The sequence below is a fragment of the Delphinus delphis genome, chromosome 20 (genome assembly GCF_949987515.2).
Source record: "Delphinus delphis chromosome 20, mDelDel1.2, whole genome shotgun sequence".
NCBI lineage: Eukaryota > Metazoa > Chordata > Mammalia > Artiodactyla > Delphinidae > Delphinus > Delphinus delphis.
The window spans coordinates 39,689,452-39,716,201 of NC_082702.1; the positions used below are offsets into that span (position 1 = coordinate 39,689,452).

At 52.0% G+C, this 26,750-nt stretch overlaps 1 protein-coding gene across 1 annotated transcript in view; it reads left to right on the forward strand.

Annotated features, from left to right (window-relative positions):
• Positions 1–979: 979 nt before the first annotated feature.
• The window catches only part of BEAN1 (brain expressed associated with NEDD4 1), a 39,272-nt gene continuing 13,501 nt past the window's right edge, over positions 980–26,750 (forward strand). Inside the window, exons 1-2 of the mRNA XM_060000933.1 lie at positions 980–1,049; positions 9,889–9,995. Of these exons, the coding sequence (XP_059856916.1) occupies positions 9,971–9,995 (25 nt within the window). The 5' untranslated portion in view covers positions 980–1,049; positions 9,889–9,970. The remainder of the gene's footprint in view (positions 1,050–9,888; positions 9,996–26,750) is intronic.

Genomic DNA, 26,750 nt, shown 5'->3' on the forward strand with positions numbered 1-26,750 from the left:
TAAGCCAGGAGCCCCTCCCTGAGCCAGGCACCCCTTGAGGCAGGCATGCATCTGCCAGGGTCAAGCTCTATGCCCAAGGTTTGGGGATAGGGGGATACAGAGGGCATAGGATCAGGCCAGGAGTAAAGGAAATAGGCAAGCTGGTCCCTCAGGAGAGGAAGGCTTCAGCCGGGCCTAGCTGACATCCCTGAACACCCTAGAACTCACCGCGCGGCAACTGGGAGCAGGAGGCTCTGCCAGGCTCGTCTGCCCCTCCCAGTGGCCGTGACAGGGGTCCCCTACCCGGATGCCCAGGCTTGCCTCTGAACAACCTGTCTGGCTGTCCTGCCCTGCACGTATCGTTTGTCTGCCCTTCTCTGCACATGTCTGAGTCTGCGCCTCTGCTCCCGCCTATCTGTATGTCACTCTCTACACACGCCTGTCCGTCTGTCCTCACACGTCTGGCTGGCACGCCGGCCTCCCTGCATCTCTCGGCCTCCTCGCCGCGCCGCCTCGCCTGCCGCTGTGTGGGTGTCGGGCTGGCAGTGCGCAGAGGGGCGCGGCTCGGCCCTCCCCCTCCGCCGCGTCCCCCCAGCTCAGGAATGACCCGGGCGGCGGCCCAGCGCTGCTGAGGCCCCGGAGCCGCGGCGCAGGGCGGCCGGAGCGGGCGGCCGTGGCGTGGGCGGCGGTGCTGGGCCGGCGGGCGGCCGGGCGGGGCTGAGGCAGGGCTTCGGGCGGCCGGGCGGGGCTGAGGCAGGGCCGGGAAGCCGGGAAGCCGGGAAGCCGGGAAGCCGGGAAGCCGGGAAGCCGGGAAGCCGCCGCCACCGCCTCGGCCGGGGATCTCAGGCCCCAGGTGGGCTCGGCAGGGCCCCGCCCCGCCACGCCCCTGCGCGCCGAGCAGGCCGAGGCGGAGCGGCGCGCCCCCCCCGCGACGCCGGAGCCCGAGCCCGAACGCAGCGGCATCCAAGCGGGAACCGGAGCGGGAGCGGAGCCAGAGCGGGAACCTGAGCTGGAGCCGAAGCTGGAGCCGGCAGTGCGGCGCACGGAGCGGAGCGAGGCAGCCAAGCCGAGTAAGGGGCGTGGGGCCGGGGGCGGCGCTGGGGAGGGGCGGGGAGGGGGTCCCGGCCCCTTCCCCCGCGCTCTGCTGCGGCCCCGGCGCAAGCACACACCCGGGGTCGCTCAGCGCGGTCCGCGGCGGATCCGCAGCGCGCTCCGAACAGGAACCCCGCTCTCCCGCGGACCCCGGCCCCGACCCCCGCGCCCCCGGGCGGGCCACCGGGACTCGCGCGGGCCGTGGCTGCCCCTGAGCATGCCATCGGGCCGCAGGGACGGAGAGGTCTCCCGGTTCTTGCCCGACTTGAGTCCCAAACAAACATCCACCCCACGGAGGGAGCATAAGACAGTCTTCACGACCCCGCGCCCTCGGTTTCGCGGACCCCTGAACAACCCACCCAAGAAGGGTAAACTAGGACGCACTTTTCGTCGGGGTAGGAGAGGAAAGGGGCTCTGGGCTTTGTGGAGTTTGAAGCTAGAACCCACCCCCGCCCCTCGAGCCGGGAAGTTTGACCCTCCGGCGGGCGGGCCACCAGGGCCATGCCCCCGCTTCGATGCCTACCACGCTGGCCTGTCTCAGCACCATCGGTGGGAGAGGTGGTGTCCCCGCCGCACCTTCTCCAGCTCCGGGGCCGACTTTCCCTGGCGCGGTAAGCGGGACTCGAGGCTGAGTCCGAGGCGGCTGCTCTGGCTGGCTGCGCAGCGCCAAGCGATACAGCCGCCTCTCCCTAATCGCTCTCGGAAGTTGGGTAGTGCCCACCAGACCCACGGCAGACTCGCACGACCCTCCCCCTCTCCCCATCGGCCCAGCGGTCCTGAGGCTGGCGCGCGGAGGACCCAGGGCTGCCCTCCTGATCCCACGCGCCGTGCCAGCGGAGATGGCCAGGCCCAGGCTGGGAAGGGGAGGGCACCAGTGACAGATGTGAGCGGCGGGGGCTCCAGGAGCTTGGTCCTTGGTCTTGATTCACACAGTCCATGGGCACCTGCCTTGCGCAAGCCCCCCCTGACTCTCCTCAAACATCCTGACTGCTCTACCGGAACAAGTGGCTTCACCTCCCTGTGCCTCAATTGCCTCTGCTGACAAGTAGGTAGGATTCTGTGGTGAACAGAGTGTTTAAGGGCTTTGGAACCAGAGGGTGGGCTTGGAAGACTTCGTAGCCGTGTGATGTTAGGCAAGATACTTAACCTCTCTGAGCCTCAGTTTCCCCATCTGAAACATGGGGAAGATGGGTTGGGAGGTGAGGCGATGCTTGTAGGGGGCCTAGCATGGTGCTTGGCACTCAGCCCTCACTCAATTCAGGTTGACCACAGGTGTCGTTCTGTGAAGCACGCAGCACCAGTGGGTGCTGAGGCAGAGCGAGTTGCCCTGAGGTGGCGGCGACACGACCCCCTCCCAACCCCCCAAGCCCCCCTCCAAGGAGGCCTTTGAATCCCCCAAGGGCTTGTTGACATCTAACTGCGGTGCAAATCCCTCTCTTTAGGGCCTGCCCTTTCTCAGCTGTTCCCTCCTCCCCGGGCGATCTGCTTCCCAGCGGTGCTCGCCTCCCTACCTGTCATCTCCATCCAGGTTGGGAATGACCGTATCTGATCAGCTCTTTCTTCTGCCCTTGACTTCCGCTGCTCACACTCTGTGCGAGGGAATTCACACCTCCCTCCGCTCCGGGGACCGGGGCCTGGGGAGGACTGCTTTCCCTGCGGAGCAATCAGACAGTAGACAGTCAGGTGGCTTGGGTGTTCCAGTGGTGACAGTTCAGACAGGCAGTGAAGAGCCGCAGGGGGAGCAGCCACCAGGGCAAGGAGACAGCGGGAAGTCGGAGGGGTCCCAACCCTGAACCTGCGCTGACCGTGGTGTGTTCATCCAGGCGACTGAGCCACGAGGCACCAGAAATGATAACCCTTGGAGAGGAAATGAAGCCCGTGGCTGACTGAGAGGTTAGAAGTTCAGAGCTGGAAGGGCCCCAGGAAGAGATCTGCCCAGTCTGTGCAGCTGGGGCTTCAGACCCAGAGCAGAACCAATGAGGCCCAAGGCCTGGGAGAGGATGCTGGAATCCTTGGGGTGGCATGGAGGGTGTAGGTAACCAGGAGCATCGTTGGGAAGAAAACAAGTGTCCAGCTTGTGGACACCCGCGTTAGTCCTGCTCACCTGTGCCCCAGCTGTGAGAACGGGGGGATGTGGGGGGTCTGTCCACATGCTGCCTGGTGGGGACCTAGTGAGACAGGCAGAATGGGCTGCCTCCTGGGGGCTGTTTCTACACAAACCCCCCCCCCCCCGTCGTCTTCTTCCTCTGTAGCCTACTCCCACCCCTCCCCCATTCACCCACCAGGGAGTCACATCCCAGCATCTTCCATAATCCTCACCTCTTCTTCCCAAAGGAGTTAATCAGAAACTAATTTAGGAGGTTTGTGTCACCTGGTTCACAGAGTGGAGTACAGCCAGGCAGCAACGTGATGGGGATACGGGCACCTCCTTCAGTCTTGGGGAATAATCAGTTAGACACACTCAGATGCCTGTTACCTGAAGCCTTTGCCCTGGAAGTGCTCACAGCACAGGGTAAGGGACGAGAAGGTGGCAGCCAGCTCTCAGCCTCCTCAAGAGAGAAACTGAAGCCAGGAGGGCTTCTGAGTCCCCCTGGCACAAAGTGCAGTTGTGGCTGAGAGCACGGCTTCTTGGAGCTGGACTGCCTGGGTTTATGGCTTGTGATTCTGGGCAGGAGATTTACCCTTCAGAGCCTCAATTTCCTCTTGAAAAGGGGAACAAATCGTCTACATCTCCCAGTATAGTTGCGAGGACTGGAGAAACAATATACAGGAAACACGTGGCAGGGACGAATGGACCCCTCGCGATGGCCTTGCTATGTCTGCATTGTGAACATGCACTGAATGCATGCTCTTTCCCAAGCATAAGTATTTTCTGTCTGGAGTCTGAGGACAGCCCTCTGATCTAAGTACTATAATTGCCCCTATTTTATAGATGAGAACACTGAGGCTTAGAAAGGTTAAGGACTAACTTTGCTAAGTATAGAAAACTTAAAACATCACTATGACTCATCATAATTTTATGAGTTTGTAAAATTGTTAATTAGCACATTGCATCTTAGATGATATGTAATTAGTTAATGGAATGCTTCCTCAATGGAGATCTTCAATCATTGTATCTTTATGTGTTAATTGCCCATGGGCTATAGAATTTTTAGAGACATCTTCATTTTTTTTCTATTCAAACAGTATCAAACTGATTTAAAAGAGCAGCTCCCCCCACATTTATTCCCTATCTCTCTTCTCTCCATTTTTCTCCATAGCGCTTATCACCCCCAACATTTATATATCTTACTCATTTGTTTATTGTCTGCCCTCATCAATATAATGTAAACTCCCCAAAGGCAGGGACTTTTAACCATTTTGCTCACTCTCATATCCCCAGGGACTAGAACAATAACCAGCACTTCGTATGCTTTGCAAAGTATAAAGTGTTTTACAAACATAAGGTCTATTATTGTTATTATTATTGCCAGGTGTCTAGTTTGCCTGAAGATAAACCTTAAGGTTCACGGCAGAAACTGTTCTCTCAAAAATCTGGCAAATAGGACCTGCTCAAGCGCCAGGGAAAATGTGATGAAGGTTAAAACCAGTGGAGATTATTTTCCTAACATGTTAATAAAGCTCCTTATCAGTAAGTTCAAATACAAGTTAACTTTTTTAAATTTTGGCAATAAAAAAATGGCACGTTCAAAGGCAACTACATTAGCGCTTAAAACTTCCAATGAGTTAACTGTCACTGATTTATTCAGTTATTCTTTATTTTGTTAGCATAAAAGGTGTTTTCAAATCTTCATTTTAATGATTTTTCAGATTATAAAAGTAATACATGTTCATTGAAGAAAATTTGGAAAATCATTCTTAAAAAATAAAAGAACATAAAAAGCCTCCTCCATCCCACCACTGCCCAGAGAGTTCGTGACTGTGGGTATTTTAGTCTATTTCCTTTTAATCTTTTTCTATGTGTGAATATTTTCTCTAGTTTTTTTTTTTTTCCCCCTTACAAAATAAGGATCATATTGTAGGCAGAGTTCTAGAACCTGCTTACCTGGTGGGGTTTTTCCCCCCTCTTAACAGTATACTGAAAGTCTTTTCTGTTATTAAAATTTCTTTAAAAACATGATTCCATGGGTATACAATATTCCATCATAAGCGTATGCCAAACTTTTCTCAGCCTCTCCTCTCTTATTGGACACTGGGGTCGCATCCCATGTTTCACCACTGTAATAATACTTTTCTATGCCCTCTTTGGTGTTTTCTGGGCCCTGAATCAGGCTTCTCTACACCCTTGGTCAGGACCTATTTGCTGATTTGCAGATGGACCGGTTTATGTAGTTAGTCAGTATGTCAAGTCTTAGAAGTTGGGCCTTGGTGGCAGCAGGGAAGGCAGCTGACCCAGTAGAGGACTACTCCAGGTAAATCAAGGCAACCTGAAGACCCAGTAACCTCCACGCATTTCCTGACCAACCCAGTGTAGCACACATGTGGCCAGATGTTGCACGGGGACAGAAGGCCTCCTTGCTGCAGAGGCTGTCACACACTTGGATCCCTTTTCTAACATCAGGACCAAGTTACTTGTTTGCAAACCTCCGTGTCCTCTGCCAGCCTCTCTGCCACCGTCCTCTCACTCTTTTTCATTTGCTTCTTCATTTAATCACATGACAAACGTTTACAGGCATACCTCGTTTTATTGCTCTTCATAAATATTGCTTGTTTTTACTAACTGAAGTTTTGGAGCAACCTTGCGTCAAGCAAGTCTTATCCATGCCATTTTTCCAACTGTATTTGCCCACTTCATGTCCCTTATGTCACATTTTGGTGATTCTCACAACATTTCAAACTTTTTCATTGCTGTTGTATTTGCTGTGGTGATCTGTGACCAGTTATTTTTTTTTTTTTTTTTTGCTGTACACAGGCCTCTCACTGTTGTGGCCTCTCCCGTTGTGGAGCACAGGCTCCGGACGCGTAGGCTCCGCGGCCATGGCTCACGGGCCCAGCCGCTCTACGGCATGTGGGACCTTCCCGGACCGGGGCACGAACCCGCCGCTTCCCCTAGCATCGGCAGGCGGACTCTCAACCACTGCGCCACCAGGGAAGCCCTTATTTTTTTTATTTATTTTTTTTTTTTTTGGTGACCAGTGATTTTTGATGTTACTGTCACAAAAAGATTACCACTCACTGAAGGCTCAGATGATGGTTAGCGTTTTTTAGCAATAAAGTTTTTTTTTCTTTTTTTTTTTTTGGCCACGCCATGCGGCATGGGGGATCTTAGTTCCCAGACCAGGGTTCGAACCCCGAGCCCCCTGCATTGGGAACAGGGAGTCTTAACTGGGCCGGCAGGGAAGTCCCAATAAAGTATTTTTAAATTAAGGTATGTACATTTTTTTTTGAAAAAATGTCTACTGCAAAACCTAACAGACTACAGTATAGGGTGAACCTAACTTTGATATGCACCGGGACACCAAAAAAATCGTGGGACTCGCTGTATTGCGGTGGTCTGGAGCCTCGCGACCACCAAACCGCAATATCTCCGAGATATGCCTGTAATGACATCTACCCGCACTTGCCAAGGAATGTTTTTCTCCATTAAGGAAACCATCAGCTGGGTCCCAGACTAAAGACCCGCCTCCCTCATTTCTGAGACTCCTTTCTGTGCCAACTGTAAAATGGGGATTTGTTTTGAGATCCAGTGGGCTGAGCGGGCGCTGCATAGACGTGGCCCATCCCGGAGGCCAGCCCCTGCTTGGCCCTGCCCCGTCTGCCGTGGACTCCGGTGAAGCTCAACCCTCCAGTCCGGGTGCCTCTGCCGCGCATGCGCTGACCGTCCTGTCCCCGCTGTTACCTGGCCGCCTCCGCCAGGGATACGGCGCCAGTCCACTAACCACAGGCTCATTGATCGAGATCAGTGTCGCAGTGGCTACAGAAAGGAGGTATTCCGGGAGCAGGGACAAAGTGGGAGTGACGTGGACTCGCCGCCCACCATTCAGCCACTTCAGAACCTGGAATACCGCAGCCCGCCGGCCCGCCCTCCAGTTTCCAGCCAGACAATCCAGTCGGAGATGAGTCACAGGCAGGGACACGCCTCGCCTCAGATGCTGGGTGCTGAGTGAGGCGGGCGTGGGGGGGAGACGTGACCTGGTGTCAGATCTCTGTGGGGTGGCCCTGCAGTAACCAAGGGGCACGGGGGGGGAGGGGTGACAGATTCCGTCCCTGCATTGCTCTTCCTCCACCTCTTCTCTCTGGGTGACTTCGGGTGGGTTATTATGTCACGGAGCCTATGAGTTTTCTCATTTGCAAAATGAAACTGTTACCCACTTCGGGGCACCTGTTGCAGTAATTTCGGTGATCTTAACTGGCACACGCAGGTGTTTGGTGAACGTGAGCCACCCTGAAAGCCGGCGTGCCCAGAACATCTCCACATACGGAAATGTCTACCTGACCCATGGCCAAACCTGCCGGCCCCTTGCCAGCCTCCTGGCCACCTGGGAACCTAACACGCTGTCCACCAAACACCCAAACTGACCATGGAAAATGATACGTAACGCAAGGGTTTTTGGTGCCCCCTTCCCTGGGAGGTCATCTCTCACCTCCCCACACCCTACAAAACCCCAGCCTTCATCTCAGTGCCACAAGGCCCAGTGGGAGGAAAGAGGGGGTACAGGGGGCCTCTAGGAGAAGCAGGACCTTGGGGACAGCTGCTTGAAGTGTCGGAGCTGGTCAGCACCCTCCATGGCATCAGGTGCCACCAGGATAGCCTTACAGTAAGTGTACATTCAGTGTGCATTTACTAAGCGCCCACACTATGCCACCTCACTAGAGAGGGCAACAGCCCTGGAACTGTGGAGGCTGGCGCGGAAGCCAGCACATTTTCCTCAGGGCACGGGAGGCTGTGGAAGACTTTTCATCAAGTGACAAAATCCATTTTGCCTTTAAGAAAGACCTCTCTGGAGGAAGCACAAGAGATGACCTGTCAGCCCACTTACATCCTCCTCCAGACTCACACGCGGCCACAGGGCACACCAGCACACCCGCAGAAATGAACACAGACACACGTACACACGTGTATTTTTAGAAAGCACAGATCCCAGGCCCTGAGATGCTCTGTGAGTTTTCTGGTGTGAAATCACAGTTCCCCAAGCAGCCTGCCACGCCGGTTCTACCAGGCCTGGGGAGATCACATCCTACCTTCACTTCCCCCATCTGAACTCTTGACTGGGTTTCTATGGGGACTGGGAGTGGGTGTCAGGCCAGCCTGGGGTTCACACCAGGACAGGCTGAGCTGGAAGAAGCCACCTGAAGAGGGATTCCCAGGTCAGCAGCAGTCATGGCCCCTCCCTCCCACCCCCCTCAGGCAGCAGAATGAACGTTTTGCAGCCACACACTCCTGCCATGGGCTTTCCGTACACAACCCCCGTCCTCACGGCAGGTTAAGTGTCCTTACCCTGCTTTCCCCAGGAAGACGCTGCACCTCAGAGAGCTGAAGTGCGTTGTCCAAAGTCACACTGCCAGGAAGTGGCAGAGTTGATATCAGCACTCAGGAATCGGACTAATGAGCTCAGGCTCTCCAAAGATAGGTGTTTGATTTGTTTGTTAAATAGAATAATCAGTTATTAGTGTAGTTTGGCCAATTGGCCCCGTCAAAACAGAGGACCCATTTGGAGAAAAAAAATATATGATAAAAGGGATCCCTGGAGGAGAAAAGGGTGGGACCTCTGGACCCGCCTCTTACAGAAAAGTTCTGTCCACAATGATACCATCCCCAGGATCAGGGAAGCCGAATGTCCCCTGGGACCTAGAGGGGCCAGGCTCTTCTCCCATTGGCTTATGACTGACAGCTTCCCCTGCAAGTACCTGCTCGGCTCCACATCCATCCAAAGGTGCAGTTTGGTTTCTGCACGTGAAGTGACCGCACTGCCTAGAAATAAGAACTGTAACTCCCTAATATTCCCATAGCCTCCTGTCACCTGGGGACATACCAGGAGAGACTGAATCAACTCAGATCTCAAGCAGCATGGGAAGATGGATTACTTTCTGAAAATGTCTCCTCCATTGCAAATGGGTGTTAGAGTGACCTGGCAGTCCTTTGCTGCCCAGACATCCTGACACCTGGGTGTTACTTGGGGGTACAGGGGGAATTGGGGAACAGTTTCATTCTCCAGGTTCTTATTTCTGAATTGGTAATTTAATATATTAGGTGCCTTTTAAGGGAGTGTGCTGGCTGACAGTGTGGGCTTTGGAGTCAAACAGACCTGGGTTCTAGTCCCAGCCTGTAATTAGAAGCTGTGTGACCCTGGAAAGCTTCATAACCTCTCTGAGCCTCAACTGCCTTATTTATAAAATGAGAATGAAAAGAGCAGAGCATGTTTCTCTTAAAACTGTTGTGATGATGATGATGATGATGATAATAAGGTCTGAGCTAGGCATCTATGAATTCCCTTCCAAAGCCAGCTATGGGACCTTAAACTAGTCCCTCACCCTCTCCAGTTCTCAGTTTCCCCTTCTGTGAAATGAGGACATTGAACTGATCTTTAAGGGTCTTTCCAGCCCTGACAGTTACAAGATTCTCAAGGGTCCACCCAGGAGAGAGATTCCCCCCTTCCACTGACGACTGAGAACCTAGCACACATTTGTGCCACCCCTGCCCAGAACCCCCATATTCTGCAGCCCAGAGCCCTCCAGGCCCCCACTCAGACTAGGCCCATGCTCTCAAAGTCACCATCCTCTCCCCAGAGGTTGACAGCCGAGGGTACAGGAGCGCCCTGCAGGGTCAGTAGGTGCTGTATGGACACCCCCATCACCTGCCTGTTTGTGTCTCTGCAGGTGAGCGGAGGGTCCTTCCCTGCGAGAAATCACAGCTGTGCACGTGGGCAGGCTGGCTCCGCTGTTCTGCTCCAAGGATTACATGTCCTTCAAACGCCCCTGCCCCTGTAAGTCTCCTCCCCACATCTTCCCATGGACCAGGGCCAGGTGAGGGCAGAGTCAGGACTGCAGAAATTATCTCTAGGATGTTTGGCCAGAGAGCTCCAGGGGTCTGATCAGGGTGTGATGTGATATGACGGATGGGGGGAGGGCAGCACAGAAGACTCCTGACATCTGCAAGAGACATCTCACTTTGCGAATCCCTCTGCATGAGCACTTCCCAAAGTGTGGGTCAGGGGTCCTCCAAGGGATATTAATGGGGTTACTATTTTTTTAATTCCATGGTCAAGTGAGTGTGGGAAACGCTGAGTGAGACGTCAAGTAGATTTTGCTGGACTTTTCAGAACCTTTAATATGGTGCTGTGTTGTGAGGCTCCACAGCAAAGAGAAAGCCCAGTGATCTTCCCAAATCTAGTTGACCACAAGGAATGTCTCACGGGATGGGTGCTCCACAGAACACACTCCTTGGAGTTCAGTGTCCTAGAAAACCCTTCCTGGAGTAGCCCCGCCATACAGCCCCTCATTTACTAATTCATTTCCATCTAATGAAGCCATAGATGATTTTGCCCGTAACATTCTTCTCATGGCTCCCTGATGCCCACGCGTCTAGACGACGGACACAACCAGGTGTACCCCGGGGCTCAAGGTCGCAGTCCCTAGGGCTCACTCCCCTAGTCGTCATCAGCCCTGCCTTCACCGACTCATGCTGCCACCCTTACCCCAGAGTCACCTTCGCCTCTCCCCCTGGCAGCCACCTGCTTCCTCCCATGATGTCCCCTGAACCCCCTCAAGCCACCATCATTTGCTGCAGTTTGGGAGGACGTGCGTAACCTCCCCATCCCTTCTCCGTGGTGAGGCGGGACTGTGAGTCTGTGTGAGTTCAGGGCCCCACCTTAGCCCCCCTCTACTTGTCATCTCCCTTCGGCCCGCTCACCAGTGTCTGTTCAAATTTGCGCCATTGGTTACGTGTCCCAAATCGTGGGGTTGGGGGCCTCTCTTGCATATAGTCGAAATCCCAACTGTCAATTGTTTGAACATCAAAGGGCTGCTGTAGCCGGGGTGGGGAGAGCTGGCCCCCCGTCTGGGAGCGATCATCCCCAGGTGGGCCGGGGAGGACAAGGTGGCAATGGGTTCACTGTGCAGAGTGGTGTTCAGGGGGCGGGGGAGCCCAGCCTGGCTGCTGGCTGCCGTGGGTACCGAGGAGGGCACAGGTCAAGAGTGATAAGCTTTCTGATAGGTAGGACAAGCTCAATGAATTATTGTTACTGTTGTCACCATGGCTGCTGCTGTGGCATAATCAGGTGGCAAAGCCACAGGGGGAGCAGGTCGGAGCCCAGGGACACCTGCCCCACAGAGGGTCAGGGTGGCTGTGCCCTCACTCCTGGGAGCAGCCGGCAGTGGAGAAGGCTGGGGCTGCTGAGTGCGGAGGGCTTTCCAGAACCTTCTGGGCTCAAGCCAGGCCCTTCGGAGCCCCGCCCATCTGCACTAATAGGGGCCGACAGCCCAGGACAGGGCTTTGTGCATCCAGCTCCTGAGGACTCCAGGGTACGGTCATGGGTATGCTGGGCTGGTCAGAAGCAGTTCCTGCGCGTCTCTGATTCCCCTCCCCCCTCACCGCCCTGCCGCACACCGACAGGCCCAGCGCCTAGCATGCAGTAGGCACTCAATGTTTGTTGAATAAATAAATGCACAGTCAGACACTGTGGATGAGGTGCTGGAGGGGGAGAAGCTGAAGCTCCTCACTCTGCCACCAGATTCTCTCTGTGGCTTTGGCCAGCCCGTCCTCATCTCTAAAATGAAGGGGACTGAGGCCAGTGGGTTCCAGGAGCTCAGGGCAACTGTGAGGCTCCTTGGAGGGTGAGGAGAGCCCAGGCAGGCAGAACCCAGGAGCCCCACCACCCACTGCTTCAGCCAGAGCAGCTCTGCTAACATCTACAGGTTGGGGTCTATTCAGATTTCAATTGGAGAAGGGTGTCCCAGGCAACGGCAAGTTGGGTCCCATGGGGTTGTCCAGGCCCACCCCTTCCTCCATCATCTCTCCCCTTCTCTGCCGGATTCTTCTCCTCATGTTGTCCAATCAGACTCTTTACCTTTTCTCTGCACTTGTTTAAGAAGTGCTCACAGCACCCCTTTCAGCACCCTTAGTCTGCTTCAATCTGGCTCCTCCAACCCCACACCAACACATCAGCATCTGTGTCACTAAGTCCATCCCAGAGTTTCCAGTTCTCAGCTGCATCTGACGCTGTTGGTCACATCAGTCTTCTAGGTAACTCCTCCACTGAGGAGTTCCTGACTCTGAGCCCTCAGGTCCTCCTCCAGCCCCTCTGGCTCCCTGGGCTCTGACCATCCATTCCTGGTCTCCTTTGGTGCTGGAGGTGGGTGGATTCTTCCCGCACCTGACCTGGGATGCTGGGTCCCCCAAGACTCCAATCCTGCTGGCCTTCTCGCCCCAAACACTTCAGACCATTTCATCCTCACTCTGCTCTCAACTGCAGCGTCTAGGCCGGCAGCTTCCTGGCTCTCTCCCAGCCCAGTTCTGCCTGAGCTTCTGATTCCTTCTGCCTTCTGCTGCCTGGCTCCCCTGGGCAGCCCCCGTCTCCACTGCTCAAATACAGCCTGTCCCAGACTGAACTCCTTGTCTCCCCCTCCACGCTGGCTTGCTTGATTTTGCTGTCTTGGTTTAGGATACCACCATCACCACCACCATCACCACCACTCAGTTCTTCAGGCCAGAAATCTGGGAGTGACCGTCAATTCTCCTCCAACACACCCATCATTGCCAACTGCCCAAGGAGACCCCGGGGTTTCCAAACTGGGTCAACACATCTCCCTTCTGACTCCCCCCACCATCCGGGCCCCTCCTCAGACCCCACCTGGAAGTTGCTGCCTCAGTAGATGTTTATGGAACAACCAGACAAGTGAGCAAATCGAGGTGAAGCAGATGTCTTATGGGCGGCCTCCTGGGCTCGCAGACCAGAGGCCTTCACGCAGGTTCTGGAAGGGATGCACAAGGGCCCCAGACATCCACATACACCTGACCCGGAGCAATGAGGGATGAAGCCGGAAGTCCAAAGAGGGCCCTGCCGTGAACACACACCCTCTTCTTTTAGCACCTCCTTTCCCGCTCTGTGAATTTAGACACCTACCAGGGAATCCTTGAACCTTCTTAGCTCACAAAATCATCTTGCTCAGTACATGCAAAGGTGCCAAAGACCATTAAAACCTGGAAAACTTAGGATAGGAATCACAGCTTGTTCCTGTTTAGGTTTCCACACCCCCTACACCCTGCCGACTGAGAAGGGCAAAAGGGAAAGTCCCCAGAAGGAAAAACAAGCCCTAGAGTTTCCCAAGCAAGACCCACCTCCTAGGAGTGAGAGTTCAGGAGGTCAGGGAGAGTCAGTAGGGAACGTGGATCCAGGGCAGGGAGGAGTAGGGCGATGGGCAGGCGTCTGCCCAGTACCCACAGATTCAGACACTGGGTGAAGTGGGACCATCCACTGGCCTCTCAGGAGCTGGGCAGCCATGAAGCAGACCAGGCTGGGCCCACTTCTCCCAGGTCCTACCACATCCCCGGCCCCATCTTACCTTCCGAGCATCTCAGCTCATCTCGGCCCCTCGCAGAGACAGCCCCAGCAGACCTCCATGCCCCTCTGCCCAGTCAAGCAGATGAAAAGACTAGGGCAGGGAGAGGCAGCAAGAACAGGGGAGGGGAAGCCCTGAGGGTTCTGGCCACAAGGCTGCAGGAGGGAAGTCTGGTCGTCTCCCTGCAAGTGCAGGCCTGTGAGCCATTTCCAGCCCTAAGCACTGAGTGAGGAGGACCAGCCTGGCTCCTCAGAGAGGCTGGAGGCATGGGAGCCTCCTCCATCTGGCCCCAGCTGGGCAGGGCAGCCCAGGATTCCCCCAGGACCCAGGCTCCAAGAACAGATGCTTCACAACCTCTTCTTCGCCACCAGCACATGGCAGCTCCACAGAGCTCCCTGTGAGGTGGAGGTGGCCTCAACGGACGGATCTGGGGGAGGAGGGGCTTCGGGGCCGCAGGGGAGACTGAGCCTGTAGCCAAGCAGGAAAGAGAGCCACAGAGAAATCAGGTGGGGCTTGTCTCTGCTAAGCTCACAGGCTGCCCACAGGGCTGGAAGGAATCGCAGCCTGCAAAAGTCTCTGGATGGGCTTGACTCTCCCTCAGCGTTGGTGTGATGTGATAGACAGTGCCTGAGTTCGAGTGCAACATGGCACTGACACTAACAGCTGTGTGATCCGGAGCAAGCTACTTAATGTCTAGAAACCTCAATTTGCTCATCTGTAAAATGGAAATAGTCATAATAGCCTTTCGGTTTGATGCCCAGATGTGGTGTACCACAAGGAGCATCTAGCTCGGTGCCAGGCACCGAGAGATGCTCAAGAAACTTGAAAATCTTGTCTTTTGACCACTCTCTCTCTACACAGCTTACTATGACCCAAGTCTTTGGTAACAGAATGCGGGAAATGAGGAGAGATGGGGACTTTGGAGATGAATCCGGGGTTTGGACCGGACACTCCTGTTTTCTGCTCTGCTCATTGTAACTGTTGCCTCTGCAGAGACTTCGCTGTCAACAGAAGGAAGGACTTGAAAGCTAGGAGGGCAAATGATGGGGCACACTCTGCAATTTACCACTTCTCTGCCCAGAGCAGACATTGCTAATCAACTGCAGTGCTCTTTCCCACTAAGCCCGAATGCAACCTCAGACTCCCTCTGAACACAGGCAGGCACTACCCAATAATCATTAGCCTGTGAGATGAAACCTTTGTCCATTCCTTGCTGAGGTCTGATTTTGGAACGGGCAAGGGAATAGAAGGAGTGACTTCGGCTGGCCATGTCTCTCTGAGCCTCAGTTTCCTCATCTGTAAACTGGAAGTTGAAAGGACTGTCCACCTCAAGAGGGCTGCTCTGAGGATCAAATGAGGTACCACAGATAAAGGGCTTACAAGGCCTTATGATCATTTCTTTATGTGGCCTTCTTGCTTCCTAGAAGCGACTCTGCACAGGAGGGGTCAGTGTGGCCATTTCAGGCCTGAGGAAACTGAAGCTCAAGGACGTGAAGAAGCTAGTCTAGGTGACACAGCTGGAAAATGGTGGGGGTCAGGGATACACCCCCGGTGAGTCTTTCCAGGGCTCAATTTTGGATAATCTGCAGCTGGACAGAAAGGGTAGAGTCAAGTCTGCTCCTTCACCTCCACCCCTCGAATGGAAAGTCCATTCTGCAACCCCATAAACATCCTGGCTGCCCCTCCTCAGAGTTCTCTGGTCGAGCTCAGCATCTGATAGCTAAGCTCAGTTTTAAATGCACGATCGTTTTATATTAGAGTCCTTGGCAAGAGGGCATCAACCTCAGCTTGAGTGCATCATGTAGTACTAATAACAGTAGCAGTAGCCCCAGCTTTTGCAGAGCACTCCTTGCTGGCAGAGTTTCTGCACTTCCCCGTCCCCTGGCAGTGGGCTCCCTGGGTGACTTCATCCACCTCATGGTACTGAGCAGCTTCCATACACTGACGGTCCCCAAATTTACATCTCCAGCTCCAGACTCTCCCTGAACTCCAGACTCAGATATACAACTGTCCACCCCATATCTCCACTCGGATGTCCACTCGGGTGTCTACAGCTTATCTCAGATAGAACATGTCAAAACCTTACATCTTGACTCAAAGACCCCACCCAAGCTGCCCGTCATCTTCCCCATCTCAGGAAATGGCAGCTCAGTCCTTCCATGTGCTCAAACCCCAAACTTTCTCAGTTTTTACTGCTCTCCTTCTCATCTACCCCCAAACCAATTAATCTGAAAATCCTAACAGTTTCACTTTCAAATCTGACCCCGTCTTGCCACTTCCACCTCTAAGCCCCAGGACCAAAGACATCATTGTCATCACCTGTACCACTGTCCTAACTGGACTAACTGCCCTCTTTGCCCCCCTCTTGTCCCCCTCCGGCCTATTCTGCCACAACCCTGGGAGCGTGGAAAAGGGAAGGATCTAGAGACTGAGTCTTGGGTTGGTTTCTGTATCTAGAAATCTTGCCAAGGAAAGCATGACCCCCAGAGTTGTCACCCACGGCACCCCAAAGTCAAGTACACTGGAGAGGACTGACCTGCAAACAGCGATGTGTAAGGACACTGCCATTTCTCTGCCAAGGGCTACCCTAGATTGGCTACCCATCCTGCACCTGGAACTGTGCCCAGGGTGATTAGGAAAGGCTGGTCTTCCTCTGTGATGTCACCACAGAAGTGTGCAGGCCTGCACACTTCCCAGACAGGAGAGAGAGGCCCCAAGAGAGAAGTCACATGCCCCATGGACCCAGGGGCTACCGACGGAGGAGACAGGTTTCAAAAGCAGGGCTTCCAGGCTCAAGCCCAGGGCACTGGCCACGCTACTCCCTCTGAGAGCTTGATACATTTTCACCTCCTAGAGTTCCTTCTATTTGCTTCTCTCTGCATTTAAGAACCGTATCCTCCATTAGCCCCCAAACCATCAGCTTCTAAGGGCTGCTCCCTCTTCCCACCTGACCCCACCCAACCTACGTGTCCATAGGTGACCTCCAGGCCTTGCTCGAGAGAGTCATTCCAGAGCTTTCCTCTGCCCATCCGCCAGGGCCTTCAGCCACTGGATGATGTTTCTCTCCCCTAGGAATGTGGCTAAGGCTGGGGATGTAGTCTAATACAGTAAAAACAGCAAGAGCTGAAAGACGCAGGTTCAAAAAACCATTGGAGCAAATGTATTTAAATCATCCAAGCCTCCGTTTATTCAGCTATGAAATGGGATTATGAGACCCAGTTTCCAGGATGACTGAGAGTTTGGTGAGCACATAGATGCTCAGTAAGAGTTTGTTCTATCTTTCACCTCTGGCTCTTGCATTCCACAACGAGAGCTGCAGAACTCACTCGGTCTTCTCTGCAGGGTCCTCCCAAGCCCGTTCCAAGGGGAGATCACGTGTTCCCTCTCCCTTCCCAGCCAGCCCCAGGCTAGTGTTGAAACACAGCATGGCATGCTTGGCCACCTTCATCTGACAGGCTCTAATCAGGGGCCAGCCAGATGCCAGCCGTTCACCGGATCCCATCACAGGCACACAACGGGACAATGCAAGAAAATGTGTTCTCTCTACCTTGTAGATTGGATGTAAGAGGTCCTTTGCTGACCCTTTAGGACTTACCCTGGGACTCTGCCCCAACTGCCCCACACCAGAGGTGGAGAAACTGAGATGCAGATTGGGGACTGGACCAGGTCACCCAGCGTGTTTGTGGCTGAAACTTTGATGCTCCCAGCCTGACTCCACATAAAGTGCTCCTTCCACATGGAGCCTGCTCCCCTGTTCTCAGTGAAGATGCAGAAAAAGAGCAGCCCTCTTTTGAAAGCGAAACTGTTTGACAAAAGCCACGTCTTTTTGTTTTTTTAACAATAAAGACATTTATTGTTTCCGCACAGGGAGGGAAGTCCTGAGACGGAACAGCGTTAGGGTTCTCAATTTCAGTGGTCAAGGATGGACATCATTAAGGACCCAGGTTCTTTCCATCTTCTTACACCAACATTTTCTGCATTGCAAGATGATCCCCGTCAGGGACTTCCCTGGTGGTCCAGTGGCTAAAACTCCACGCTCCCAATGCAGGGAATCTGGGTTCAATCCCTGGTCAGGGAACTAGATCCTACATGCAGCAACTAAGAGTTCACATACCACAACTAAAGATCCCGCATGCAGCAACAAAGATCCTGTCTGCCGCAACTAAGACCCAGCACAGCCAAATAAATAAATATTAAAAAAAAAAGATGGCCCCATCAACCCAGGCAGTGACACAACTTTTCCCAGAAGTTCCCCAGCACACCACCCCCATGTCTTATTGGCCAGAATTTAGTCACATGTCCACCCCTAAGCCAATCATACTGAGGGCATGGTAATACCAGGACTGGCTTACCAAGCCAGTCTTTAAAAGGACAAAGGTTGTTAGAACATAGTCCCCCCTCAGTCTAACATGGAGGCAGTGGACAGTCAGACTAGCAAACCCTTTCCCTCCTGCCTACTCAGTCCTTCCCCTCTGGTCCCCAAGACTCCAGGAGGACCTGTGAAAGTTAGGAGTGAGAACTGAACTGAGGAATTCCTTTTCTGGGGATTCTCTGGGGTTGGTTTTTTGTTTGTTTAGTAGAGATACCAGCTCACAAGAGTGAATACTTAAATATTCAGGAGATTCATGACCCGTTTAATCATTGGTAGCCAGCCTGAAATCCATCATGATGGGAGTATTTACACCATGGAAATTGGCAACCAACACTACAAATCAGGGATTTTTCTTTCTTTTCTTTTTTTTTTTCCTGGAAAGCTGGTTTGCCAGCGCACCACTGTATAAAACATACATGCAGGAAGGGGCACAAATCGTTAGTGTACAACTCAATGAATCTTCACAAACTAAGCACACTCAGATCAAGAAACACATCATAAGCTGCACCCCAGAACATCTACCGTGTGCTCTTCCAGTCACTACCCCATGCCCAGGTCAACTACTGTCTTGACTTCTGTCGCCATAAATTAGTTTTGCCTGTTTTTGACCTTTATACATTTGGAATCATACAGGATGTTCTCTTTTGTTTCTGGCTTCTTTTGATCAACATTCCACTGTGAGATTCAACCACAGTATTGTATATAATTGTAGATCACTTATTCTCATCACCGTATAGTATTTCATTGTGTCAATATACCACAAATAACTTATCCATTCTACTTTAATGGACATCTGAGTAGTCTTCAGTTTGGGGCTATGAATGAATAGTGAACATTCTAGTAGAGTGCTGTCCAACAGAGCTTTCTGCAACAATGAAAATGTTCTGTATCTTCACTGCCCAATATGATAGCCATGACCCATGTGCAGCTATTGAGCCCTTGAAATGTAGCTAGTGCAAATGAGGAACTGAATTTTTTTAGTTTAAGTATACTTGATTTACAATATTGTATTAGTTTCAGGTGTACAGCATAGTGATTCAGTATTTTTGCATTATAGGTTATTACCAGATAAGTATAATTCCTTGTGTCATACAGTATATCCTTGTTGCTCATCTATTTTATGTATAGTAGTTTGTATCTGTTAATCCCATATCCCTAATTTGTCCCTCTCCCCTTCCTTCTCCCCTTTGATAACCACATTTGTTTTCTATATCTGTGAGTCTATTTTGCATATACATTCATTTATTTTTTAGATTATACATATAAGTGATATCATATAGTATTTGTCTTTCTCTGTCTTACTTATTTCGCTAAGCATAATATTCTCTAGGTCCATCCACATTGTTACAAATGGCAGTATTTCATTCTTTTTATGGCAGAGTAATATTCCATTGTATATATATACCACATCTTCTTAATCCAATTGTCTGTTGATGGGCACCTTGGGTTGCTTCCATGTCTTGGCTATTATAAATAGTGCTGCTATGAACACTGGGGTGCATAAATTTTTTTGAATTAGTGTTTTCATTTTTTCCAGATATATACTCAGGAGTGGAATTGCTGGATTATATGGTAGTTCTATTTTCAGTTTTTGAAGGAACATCATACTGTTTTCCATAGTGACTGCACCAACTTACATTCCCAGCAACAGTGTACATGGGTTCCCTTTTCTCCACATCCTCTCCAACATTTGTTATTTGTGGTCCTTTTGATGACAGCCATTCTGACAGGTGTGAGGTGATACCTCATTGTGGTTTTGATTTGCATTTCTGTAATAATTAGTGATGTTGGGCATCTTTTCTTGTGCCTGTTAGCCATTTCTATGTCTTCTTTGGAAAAAATGTCTATTCAAGTCTTCTGCCCATTTTTTGACTGGATTTTTTTTTAATATTGAGCAGTATGAGCTGTTAGTATATTTTGGACATTAATCCCTTGTTGGTATCATCATTTTCCAATATTTTCTCCCATCCTGTAGGTTGTCTTTTCATTTGTTGATGGTTTCTTTTGCTGTACAAAAGCTTTTAAGTTTAATTAGGTCCCATTTGTTTAATTTGTTTTTATGTCTTTTGCCTTAGGAAACTGGTCCAAGGAAATATTGCTCCAAATTATGTCAAAGAGTGTCCTGCCTATGTTCTCTCCTAGAGTTTTATGGTTTCATGTCTTACATTTAGGTCTTTAAACCCTTTTAAAGTTCATTTTCGTAGTATATAGTGTGAGGGAATGTTCTAATCTCATTGTTTTATATGTGGCTGTCCAGTTTTCCCAGCACCACTTGTTAAAGACGCTGTCTCTTCTCCATTGTGTATTCTTGCCCCTTTCGTCATAGATTGATTAACCACAGGTGTGTGGGTTTATTTCCAGGTTCTCTTTTCTGTTCCATTGATCTATGTGTCTGTTTTTGTGCCAATACCATGCTGTTTTTTATTACTGTAACTTTGTAGTATAGTCTGGAATTTGGCAGGGTTATACCTCCAGCTTTGTTTTTTGGTGGTTTTTTGTTTGTTTGTATTTAATTTTATTGGAGTGTAGTTGATTTACAATGTTGTGTTAGTTTCAGGTGTACAGCAAAGTGATTCAATTATATATCTATACATATATTCATTCTTTTTTAGATTCTTTTCTCATATAGGTCACCACAGAGCACTGAATAGAGTTCCCTGTGCTATACAGTAGGTCCTTGTTGGTTATCTATCTTAGATATAGTAGTGTGTGTATCTGCCAGTTTTGTTCTTTCTTCTCAGGACTGCTGTGGCAATTTGGGGTCTTTTATGGCTCCGCATAAGTTTTAGGATTATTTGTTCTAGCTCTGTGAAAAATGTCCTGGGTATTTTGATAGGGATTGCATTAAATCTATAGATTTCTTTGGATAGTATGACATTTTAATAACACTAATTCTTCCAATCTAGGAGCATGGGATAGCTTTCTATTTCTTTGAATCACCTCCAATTTTGAGGAACTGAATTTTAATTTAATTTTCATTAATTTAAGTAGCTACGCGGCTAGTGGCTACCATACTGGACAGCACTGTTCTAGCATGTGACTTTTGGTGAACATACTGATGCTTTTCTGTTGGAGAATTCATTCCGCCCAGGAGTGGAATTTAGATAATAGATAGAGCTAAACAGTTTTCCAGAGTGGCTGTACCAATCCACACTCCTAACATCAATACATGAGAGCTCTAGTTGCCCTACATCCTCACCAATGCTTGGCGTTGTCTGGATTTTTTCACTTTAGCAATTCGGCTAGACAGTAGAGATATTACCTTGTGGTTTCATTTGAATTTCTCTGGTGATTAAGTACAGTGTATTTAACACCTTGGATATCTTCTTTTGTGAAGTGATTGTTTAAGCCTTTTGCCCACTTTTTCATTGGGTCTTTTTATTACTGATTTCTAGGAGTTCTTTATATATTCTGACCACCAGTCCTGTGTTGGATATATTATTGCAAAAATCTTCTCCCTCTTTGTGGACTGGTTTTTGACTCTTATAATCATGTCTTTGGATGCACAGATGTTCTTAAACTTTTATATATAGACTATCTATTCTTGTATATAATTTGCTTTATACATATTTAACTTCAAAATTTACAGAAAATAAAACGATACGGAGCACACAGTTAGGGGACACCCTCTTGTACTCCTTAGGAGCAGAGGATTCTATTGCTGCACTTCAAAGAATACATTTCTACAAATGTGAAAGCCAAGGTGGGCACCTTTTAAGTTGGACGGCAGCCTTGTTAAAGGGTTTTTGTCTATTACTGAAATTTCAGGTTTTAGGTTAAATGAAACTTAAAGGACTGCTCGTGAAACAATTTAAACTTTTTTAAAAATCTCTCATTTTTTTCAAGATAAAAAAGTACCTCCAACACTAAAATACTGACAGTGATCCCAATAGCTTAAGTACTGTTATAGTACACGTGGCTACTACACATGCACAGTATGTCACCAACACTGTCTAAACAATAAGAATCATAGCACTGGGGCACAGTGGCTCTCCTCATCCTTGCGAGCGAACAGGATGATCAATTACACCTGAGTGACATTAGTGCACTGGCGTATCTACCAAGTGTAAAATCCAGTTATCTAAAACAACATGACTATCAGATTCCCAGAGAGTATGTTATTTCTCAGTTTGTATATTCAGAAACCTGTGGGTTGTTCCTTAAATTCTTTTAAAATAGGAATTACATTGAGCATTAAAAACACTGAACTAAGTAATGTAACCACCATAGCGCGTGAAGTTCAGTGTCTGGTTTAACAACCGTTTACTATCATTTCAAAATCAATTTCTGCTCAATCCTAGCACAGCCAGCATTTCTCCTGCAGTGACATTTATTTTTAAATGCACAAGAATGAAAGGCCCAGCTATACACCACTGCCTTATTACAAGAGCCATGGGGAAGGCGAGCTGATGAAACACACACAAGAGAGAAACGCGCACAGCATCATCTCTTTGTTCAACACTGGCTTTGATTTAGAGTAGAATGCAAAAAACATATTATAAAAACAGAATGAGGACCTGTTTCTAAGTGTAGTAGGTAACCAAGAACTATACTTCCACTGCAAAAATCTTTATAGGATTCAAGCACTAAAGTGACACTAGTACTGAAACATAGGTAATCAGAAGTAGCAAATGCACTAGTAATATGAGTCATCATCAAAAGACAGCCCGGGTAAATATCACACATTTCCTGTCAGCTGCTGCTAAGACTTGCACTTTTCGAACTAAAAAGGAATACTGTGGGGCTTTTTACTTATCAATTATTTGAAGAAAGGCTGTCTTAGGTCCCCTCATTGAACATGAGGCCTAGGTTCCCAAATCAGTTTTCCTATATCATCACAAGACGTATTATACTCAGTTGACACTGTTTGACATTGAATTGCTATAATCAATTTTGGTGAGTTTATTTAAGTGGCAGAATCTATCTCAATAGTGGAATAAATCACTTTCATCTTATATTTATAGAATCATGAAAGGCCTGTGGGTGGTCACTTATATTTTTCCAGTTATATTTTAATGCAGTGGCTGAAAATCTTCCACTTGGCAATGGAGCACTCTCCTATTAACTCTGATGTGTAAAACAGAGGGAAGCAGAGCTACTATGCATGACGTGAGAGCAGAGAACTCCATGGTGTACCAAGACTTTCCCTCTCAGCACTGGGGCACCTGTGTGGGAACTCTTGCTTTCCACGGTTTGAGAGGTTCATTTTAGTGGATTCATATACATGTTCCTAGTGCCTAGCATGTGTCCAGGCACAGAATAAGCACTTAGTGAGTATTGGTGAGTGGATGGATGGGTGGGTAGATGGACGGATGACTGAATATATGGATGGATGCATGGCTGATCGAGTGGATCCTGAATAGACGCCTAGGTAGATAAATACTTTAGGAGGGTGAGTGAATTTATGGAGGACTGATTAATAGGTGGATGACTTCACATTCCAATCCTCGTTTTCACTATAACCTGCCCCACCTGTAATGCCACAAATGGCCAAGTAAAACGTGTCAGGGCCTTGACATACCATTAGCTGACCTCTTCTAGAGCTACGTCCCATTGTAAGAAGAATACTGAACGCCAAGCAGCCTCTTCCTCATCCCCATATCCCAATGTTCAGGGGACATCCCACAGCCTCACCCCAGGAGCACCTCCTCCTTTCCTGAGCTCTGTTGGGACCTTACCCTCTGTACTCCCGCTCAGGCCCCTTCCTCCCTCCCCTGATCTTGCTCTGCTGGTTCATCCTTCGAGACCCAGCCCCTCTGTGCGGATATGTCCCTGACCTGTTCCCAGTACTCTCTCTCCATTACAGTCTCCTGGTAACGAGGTGATATCACCAAGTGGGCTAAGAGGCTGCCCAAAACAGAAGGGGAAGGGACTCAGAAGTGCCCAAGCAAGTGAGCCTGCCCTGCCACGTCCCCTGTTCCAATCCCTGCCGGGAGGCTGAGACCAGCCATTGGTGAGCAGAGGGAAGACGGTGCCTGAATCCTGTTCCCCAGATTCCCTCCAATGACCTCAAGGCCTCACCCTAGTGGTTTCAGCAGTGGAGAAAGAGATGAACTACTGAGGCCAGACTTGCCAGGCAAGTGGACCTATGACAAATGTCTTCAGAATTTTTGGTGACAGGAACCATCAGTCAGATCTCAGTTCTTGGCCCCCCCCCCTTCTCCCTCTAGCCAGCGTCTCCGAAGGTGTGGGCAGCTCTGGAGGCCTAAAGATGCTGGCTCAGCACCTCCACTATCGGTGCCCTTTCTTTGTCAGTGCTCCCAGGTGGCTTCAGCCTGCAAAGAGCACTTGCCTGAACCCACACAGAGTGACTGCACAGCTGCCCACACACTACACTCAGCAAGCAGTCAGTAGTGATGGTCTGCTTCAGCTTCCCTGCCCTGCACGTTCCCCACGTTTCCCAGCCTGCAGCCAGCCCTGACCCCATCCCCCGACGCAAGCCTGGATCTCATTGCCTCGCCCATTGTGTTCACCTGGCTCCCACCTCCTCCCCACCTTTTCAGACCCCTTCACCCACCCTGCAGTTAAAACGGCTCAAGAATAAGCGTCTTTAAGCGTCTTTCAGGCGGAGAGCGACCAGGTCCAGAGTGGGCAGAGGACAAACCCACTCTACAGCGAGTGAGTGATAGAACCAGGAACGGAGCCCCGTTCTCCTGCCTCCACCTCCACCGCACCCAACTCTCTTCCCCTGCTCTGGGCCCCAGTGCGTGGATTATCAGACACACCTGGGTTCAAATCCCAGCTCTGCCACAAAACTAGGTGAGCAAACTTCAGCTCACCAAGACTCAGTGTCCTACAAATGCGGGTGACGACGGTTCCGCACACAGAAGGGGCAAGCGCCAGACCCGGCCCCACACCCAGGCCGCGGTCATGCAGGGCCTCTGACCCACCTGTGGTTCCCAGTCCCAGCCTGGAGCAGAGGTCTGGAGGCGCGAGAACTGGCTTCTGCCTGGCACAGCCCCGAAGGGGACCTTGGGACCCCATCTACAGAGTGGGGAGAGCACCAGGGTTGTCGCTGAGGCCTGCTCAAAGGACGTCAGCTGCGCAAGGTGGAGGAACTCTCCTCAGGAGCAGCTGCCATCAAAGGCGTTCAGCTGAGCCCGGCTCCACGCTCCAAGTGCGGGCTTGCGGGCTTCCCTCACGCTCCACGCTCCACGCTCCGCCCTCCACCCTCCTCGCTCCACCCCCCACGCTCCACGTTCCACCCTTCACGCTCCACCCTCCTCGCTCCACCCTCCATGCTCCACGCTCCCTGCTCCACCCTCCACCCTCCACGCTCCACCCTCCACGCTCCACCCTCCACGCTCCACGCTCCTCGCTCCACCCCCACGCTCCCTGCTCCACCCTCCACGCTCCCTGCTCCACCCTCCACGCGCCACCCTTCACGCTCCCTGCTCCATCCTCCACGCCCCTCGCCCCACCCTCCACGCTCCTCGCTCCACCCTCCACGCTCCACGCTCCTCGCTCCACCCCCCACGCTCCCTGCTCCACCCTCCACGCTCCACGTTCCACCCTCCACTCTCCCTGCTCCACCCTCCACGCTCCTCGCTCCACCCTCCATGCGCCACGCTCCCTGCTCCACCCGCCACGCTCCACCCGCCACGCTCCCTGCTCCACCCTCCACGCTCCACCCTCCACGCCCCTCGCTCCACCCTCCACGCTCCACCTTCCACGCTTCCTACTCTACCCTCCACGCTCCCTGCTCCACCCTCCACGCCCCACGCTCCTCGCTCCACCCTCCACGCTCCCCGCTCCACCCTCCCCGCTCCACGCTCCCTGCTCCACCCTCCACGCTCCCTGCTCCACCCTCCACGCTCCACCCTCCACGCTCCCTGCTCCACCCTCCACGCTCCACCCTCCACGCCCCTCGCTCCACCCTCCACGCTCCACCTTCCACGCTCCCTGCTCCACCCTCCACGCTCCCTGCTCCACCCTCCACGTTCCACCCTCCACGCTTCCTACTCCACCCTCCACGCTCCCCGCTCCACCCTCCCCGCTCCACCCTCCACGCTCCCTGCTCCACCCTCCACGCTCCCTGCTCCACCCTCCACGCTCCATCCTCCACGCTCCCTGCTCCACCCTCCACCCTTCACGCTCCCTGCTCCACCCTCCACGCTCCTCGCCCCACCCTCCACGCTCCACCCTCCACCCTCCACGCCCCACGCTCCTCGCTCCACCCTCCACGCTCCAGCCTCCACGCTCCTCGCTCCAGCCTCCACGCTCCTCGCTCCAGCCTCCACGCTCCTCGCTCCACCCTCCACGCTCCTCACTCCACCCTCCACGCTCCACCCTCCACGTTCCTCGCTCCACCCTCCACGCGCCACGCCCCACCCTCCACGCTCGCTGCTCCACCCTCCACGTTCCACGCTCCACCCTCCACGCTCCCTGCTCCACCCTCCACGCTCCACCCTCCTCGCTCCACCCTCCACGCTCCACGCTCCACCCTCCACGCTCCACCCTCCTCGCTCCACCCCCCCACGCTCCCTGCTCCACCCTCCACGCTCCCTACTCCACCCTCCACGCTCCCTGCTCCACCCTCCACGCTCCATCCTCCACGCTCCCTGCTCCACCCTCCACCCTTCACGCTCCCTGCTCCACCCTCCACGCTCCTCGCCCCACCCTCCACGCTCCACCCTCCACGCCCCACGCTCCTCGCTCCACCCTCCACGCTCCAGCCTCCACGCTCCTCGCTCCACCCTCCACGCTCCTCGCTCCACCCTCCACGCTCCTCGCTCCACCCTCCACGCTCCTCACTCCACCCTCCACGCTCCACCCTCCACGTTCCTCGCTCCACCCTCCATGCGCCACG